This window comes from Candida albicans, chromosome 1 (assembly GCF_000182965.3).
Source record: "Candida albicans SC5314 chromosome 1, complete sequence".
Lineage (NCBI taxonomy): Eukaryota > Fungi > Ascomycota > Pichiomycetes > Serinales > Debaryomycetaceae > Candida > Candida albicans.
The window spans coordinates 441484-447839 of NC_032089.1; the positions used below are offsets into that span (position 1 = coordinate 441484).

The 6356-nt window shown below is 34.0% G+C and overlaps 1 protein-coding gene across 1 annotated transcript; it reads right to left on the minus strand. All coding sequences in view use genetic code 12, as the record gives it.

The window, feature by feature from the left end:
* Positions 1-964: 964 nt before the first annotated feature.
* On the minus strand, positions 965-2752 carry SHA3 (putative serine/threonine protein kinase; the record flags this gene model as incomplete). The annotated part of the gene is made up of 1 exon (XM_708670.1): positions 965-2752. The coding sequence occupies one exon, from the start codon at positions 2750-2752 to the stop codon at positions 965-967; it is 1788 nt and encodes a 595-aa protein (XP_713763.1).
* Positions 2753-6356: the final 3604 nt, after the last annotated feature.

Here is a 6356-nt window from a genome sequence, read left to right on the forward strand (position 1 = left end):
CGGAAAACCAAAAATACCTGTACAGTTTTTTTTTTTAAATGATCTAAATGTGGGTACCTCCCTATTTTCTTTCTTTCTTTCCCGTCCCGCCTTAGCTCTCTCCTCGATTGGTTATTGGCTTGGAAAGGAGGAAAAGCAGTTGGTTTTGATAATTGGGTCATCCCAGTTTGCTTTGCTTAAACTGCCAAACTTATAATTTTTCTTTGCCTTCTTCAAAAAATGCTTAGACTGTAGTAAGTAAAATAAAGACCGTCCCGTAATCAACCGTAGGGACCAAGAATATTATTTTCTGCCTCCATCATCGTCACTGCCATTTGGACCTTTTGAGAGGAATAAAAACGTTTTTACTAAGTTGATTTGAGAATTTATCTTGGCGAGAATGAGACTCATACTCAAGAGTTTTCATTCAGTCTACAATAGTAAACCCTAAGCGAGAATTATAATTTCATTATTCACCAACAAACAACCCAACAGCAACAACCACGTATGAGCAGTAACAAGACGAACAACAACAACAACAACAATGATAATAACTCATTCTTGAAATTATTATTAGCAATCTAGTAATCAAGAAAAAAAAAACCAAAAAAAAATAAAATCGTCTTGTGATATTTTTTTTTCTGTTTGGGTTGCTTTTCGTCACGAATCTTAATTTCAAAGTCCCTCTTCCATTATCATTTAGGGAACGACCATTACATTGTTACTGGAATACTCTATTTTTTGCAACTTTACTCTTAACCACCGAGTACTCTAACACACTCTTACCAAGATCGATTACAAACTACAAATAAATTTTCATGTTATTATAGATACAAATTAGTTAATATATTAATTATTAAGTATTATCTCTATAAAGAAAAGAAAAAAAGAAAAATTACCGATTCAAACCCCATTATATTTTTTTACAGTTTTCTATATTATTAATCGTTATTATTAATTGTCATTAATTATTTATGTGTACAACTTAACAGTATTCAACACTTTGACTAGGCGTCTCTAAAGTATATGCAGCTGGTGGTTTTATATATGTAGTTGTTTTGGTTTTGGTATCGTAATAACAGGTACCTTTAACTTGACCAAAATTACCATTCACTGTTGTGACTTGCTGTTGTTGTTGTTGCTCATTACCAAAATACTCTTCCTCTTCCTCTTCATATTCTTCAATATCTTCATCTTCTTCATCAGAATAAAACTCATCATCACTAATTTCATCTTCTTCCATATCACTAGCGTATGAATTATAAGTGGTGGTTTCTGGTGGTGTATATAATTGTTGGTTTGCAGTAGGTCTTGCTTGATTAGGTTGTTTCTGATAGTGATTGTAAGCATTATTGATTTGATTGTGATTGTGATGATGTTGATGTTGAGCATAGTAGTAATGATCATCTTTGAAGAAATCACAACGAATAACTTCTTTGTATAAAGTTGGTAAATCTATTCTATCATTAGGATTCAATTTAAAAATTCTATCTAATAAGCGATTAAATTGTGAGGAAATGGGTAAGATTTTGCTCAAAACAGCCTTGTTATTATTCAACATATAATTCTTAAACACTTCATTATTTTGATTATTATCAAATGATGCAATGGGCCATGGGTTTCTTGAACAAGTGATATTAATGAACAATACTCCCAATGACCAAATATCCCCAGCTAATGTAGGTAAATATTTACAGTTTGATTTTGTCACTGTTGTCCCATTGATTTCAATTGACTCATATTGATTCATATCAATTAATTGGTTGATTAAACGATGGGTGTTGTAATTGGTGGTTCTTTCTGGTGCCATGTAAAATGACGATCCACGACATGAATTACAACAAATGGTAGCAGAGTCCATAGCTAAACCAAAATCAATCAACACGAGGTGTAATTCATTATAGTCAATAATACTGTTGGCATAGCATAAATCATCTTCTCCATTGTTATTATTGTTATTGATAGTTGGACGAACATAGTATGGATTATATCTAACCATAATGTTTTCTGGTTTTAAATCACAATGGTAAATATTATTTTCGTGACAATATTCAATGGCTTCTATCAATTGTAACATGGCATTCTTCATTAATAATTGGGTTTCAAAATCTGTTCTTGGAACTTTTCTATGACTATTATTGGTGAATATTTGTCTATCAATGATATTAGTGAACAAATCTCCTTGCTCAAAATGATCCATCAATATTATTATGGCAAAATCTTCAATGTTTAATACTTGATGAATAGTCGCTATGTTTGGGTGTTGATGTACTTTTAAATGTAATGAGATTTCAGTCAAAAAGGGGCAATCATGTCCGTTGTCTCGAAGGTAATTCAAGTCCAAATTTCGTGGTTGTGGCATACTATTGTTTAAAAAATATTGATAAAATTCTTGCAGTATTATTTGTTTGTTCATACTAGATTCTCCTTTATGTCCATGATGACTTTGTTGTTGTTGTTGCTTTTGTTTGAGTAATGGCTGTTCAAGAACCATTTTAGCAGCAAATTGTTGTTTAGTGTAGATATTTTCCACAAGGTAAATCAAACCATAGGTACCAGCACCAATTTTTCTGATAAACCGAAGTTCATGGTTTAACATATATCCATTTAATAAACAGTTTACATTTGGTTTATTACTGCTTGTGGTAGTTTGTGGTTGGTAAATAGTGGCTGAAGTAAATGTAGTGGTATTATCTGTAGTACTGGTAGCTCCACTACTTACATAGTGATGTTTAGTGTGCGTATCAAATATTGGTAATATATCGAGTGTCATTGTAGGTAATTGTTATAGGTAAGTTAATAAAATATGATTATAAAACAAAAGGGAAGGGGGTAAATTAAATTAAATAAAAAAAACGATAAACGATAAATAAAAAAAATTCAAGAGAAATTTGTTGATAGTTATATACTTGTTAATTAAGAAACTATTTATAAATCATTTCTTTAGTGTAGTGTAGTGTATATACACGCTGTGTTGTGGATGTGTAGTAGTAGTAGTAGGAGTTAACAATCGGGCTGTATCAAAAACTTAGAAAATAAAAAAATTATGGTGTGAGCAATATTCGGAAATCTTAGGGAAGCAGAGGAGGACTTAAGAAACCGAAGAAATTTTCTCATTCTCATTTTCATTCCTAATGAGTTTTGTGTAATTATCTAATTTCGGATGTTTTAATTTCACTTTTGTGTGACGTTATTGTTTTGGAATTTCTTTTCTTTCTCTTTTCTTTGCCTCATCATTCTATTCCATTCATTTTTTCCATTTTAAACATCTGATACTATCATTCAATTACTACCACCCACTATAAACTATTGACAGCAATATAATAAAGTAACAGAAAACTACTTCTATCCCTGCCATTTGATCCCTCTTCATGTGCAAGATAGAATATAATAATAAAAAAAGGAAAGTAGTAAATAGAGATTGTGAGCGCTACACGATAGGGCGGAGAGGGGCATAACTCTTGGGAGGAGTAGGAAGGAGTTGTTGTGATAGTTCGGTGGTGGGAAAAAACAGCGGGGCAGCATCTCGGATCCTAGGCCAAGAGAGTGGAAGTGGAGTTGATCAGGCGAGACAGAAGGAAAGTCCAACGAAAAAAAGATTAAGCGGTAGTAGAATCCACCATACACTTCTATTTCGCCAGGCGATACGATAGAGTTCAATTTATCACATGAAAACTATCAAAAAATACGCTATCAAGCGAGAAAACATACTGTTATCATACCATTAAAACTAAATCTAAACACAATAGAACATATTTTAATCTGTTCATGATTCTATTGTCCCTCGAGGAGAGAGGGGGGGGGACGAGAAGAAAGCAAGATATGATATGATAACTAGTTTTAGTCAGAAACTACAAAGAACCACATAAATCGTATCGGAGATAACCCAACAGGAACTACCAATTGAAAGCAATCTACACTATTTTCGCTAAAAAGAACAACGGATAATGAAAACTGGACTAATTTCTATAAGTTTTAGATTATCCACCGCAACGATGATAAATTACTACAAAGAGGGTAATAAAAGCACATATTTTAGTATCCGTTATGTATAGTAGTTTATGCAAATTGTGCTAAAAGAAAAGAAGTTCAGTCAGATGATGTTTGGTTTTGGTGGTGTGCGAGTCAGTGGCGGTGTGTGCTTTTCCTTTTTTTTTTCTTTCTTTCTTTGCATTTTGTAACCTATGCGGCGTGAAGTGCATCCGTGTGGTCCCGGTGGTTGTTCCAGAGGACATAGACTTCCGGCCCCACTAGCACCAGAAAAACTCCACCTCCATACGACTTGCTTGGCGCGACAAAAAAGAACGAGCAAAACTCGGAAAGGATGTACGCGAGTGTGGTGTGATATTTTTTACATCAGCTCATTTTTTTTTGTTTCATTGAATTTATGTTTTCGAGGAACGACGACATATAGCATTATCAACAACAACGGCCATAACCCCCCAACACAATAACAATTACAATAGCAAAGTTATTGAATGACCTTCTAAAATGTAAGTTTCATATTCATGTTTTAATCAAGGATTGTTGATTAGTTCCGTGAAAATAAAACAATTTTAGCCTCTTGACAATCCATAAACTGTCGATTTTTGCCATCGCAAACGAAGTCCTGAAAAATTCAATATTTGCAGCTACAACGTATTAACAACTGCTACTAATAAGACACGTCACGTCTTGCAACATTTTTCCGTCTCTTTTTTGTTTGATATTTGCATGTGATTGTAGTTTTCAGGTCATCGAGATTTGATTCTAAAGATTTGAAAACTTTTATCACATGCAAATTGTTTGTATTTGTACGTGTGTGCCAATCTTTGACGTGTAACTGAAACTGATCTAAAACTTCCTGTTTTGATGCAAAAGCCGCACTTTTAAGCAATTTAGTTTTCCATTTAGTTAAGTCTGCCTACAGTTACTTGAGATAGAGATATGTTTCGTAGGAAAGTAGTAGTCACGGTGACATGGCAATATCGACGATAGAGTATTATTGTGAGAAATGGACCACCACAGTAATCCTGATTTCTCCGAGGAGCGTACTTTCAACAGTTGAGTCACACACTCACCAAGAGTTTGTACAATCGAATGATGATTGTGTTGTCAAGTTGCAACAAATTTCGTAGTTATTGTCGATGCTAGTCTACAGTTCAATGTTACATGATTGCAGATTTGATTTAGGCACATTCCTTTCCTCGTATGAAATATAAAAATCAAACCATGAAACTAAGAATTCCTATTGTTCCGATTTTAGAATTTCTACGTTTTGAGTTTGGTGGATTGTTACAGCAAAAAAAAATTCTTGACTCTAATTTAGATCTTCTTCTTAATTGTTTTGCCTGGTTCATGGAGGGATCTATTGTTTATCTCTGCGATGTATCTATAGAAATACTACTTCAAATCCATACATATGTGAATAGTAAGTGATATACTGCCAAAAAAAACTGCTAGCAGTTGCAGCAGACATGCTACTGTTTGTTATCTTTGCAAAGCCAGGTCCAAAGCCTATACGGATTTTTACGGAATGAAAAGAAAAATTTTTTTATCTGCACCGGTTATGTGATGGGTTGGCGGTACCAGTGGAAATTTTATCATCATCGCAACTTTTACCGCCATTGATGGAAATTTTTTTTTCTCTTTCAAATCGGACTTCCTGGGCGAGTAACCAACCAACTGAAATCTAGAAGCAGAGCCTATTTCACTTTCAGAGCTTGCTACATCGCTGGTGTTTCTTTTATGTATCTTACATATACGACTGAAAATACTCCGGTTAAAAGGAAAAACTACATCCTGTAAAGTACCACGTAGAATGTGCAAGTGTCAAAAGAGACAAGCACTAGCTAGAAAGATGTGTCTACTGGTGCCACTCTTACACATTGGACGATTCAAAGAGAAGCTATCTAGGTAGATGTCAATTTGAAATCAAACCATTATTGCATCTCCGGTTCCTACAGCTTCCCCTAGTAATAAACAATAGCTGCAAATGAGTACAATGGACATGATAGTAAAAGTAAACAGCTTCATGCGTTGAATATTTAACACGAGTGGATATAAATTCATTAATCCCTCACCATCAAATGAAACCACAATTGTGCTTATGCTTAGCATATGATTGGAGTTCTAGATATTGCTGGCTCCGCTCCCCTCCTTTCCGCGGTCCCTTAAAAAAAGAAGAGACGAACTGAGTTTCAACTAAAATTGTTGATGTTGTATTACTTAAAACGGACTGCAGTGATTGATTAGTAGATTTACTTAAAAGAGGCAATAATATCAACACCTCGATCGTCGGTTAAGTGGTTATGAACCTAGTTTCTATTCTTACTATGATTTTGTATAATCTAAGTTTATCTATATAGCATTATCATATGCAGCAAACAAATCGTGTT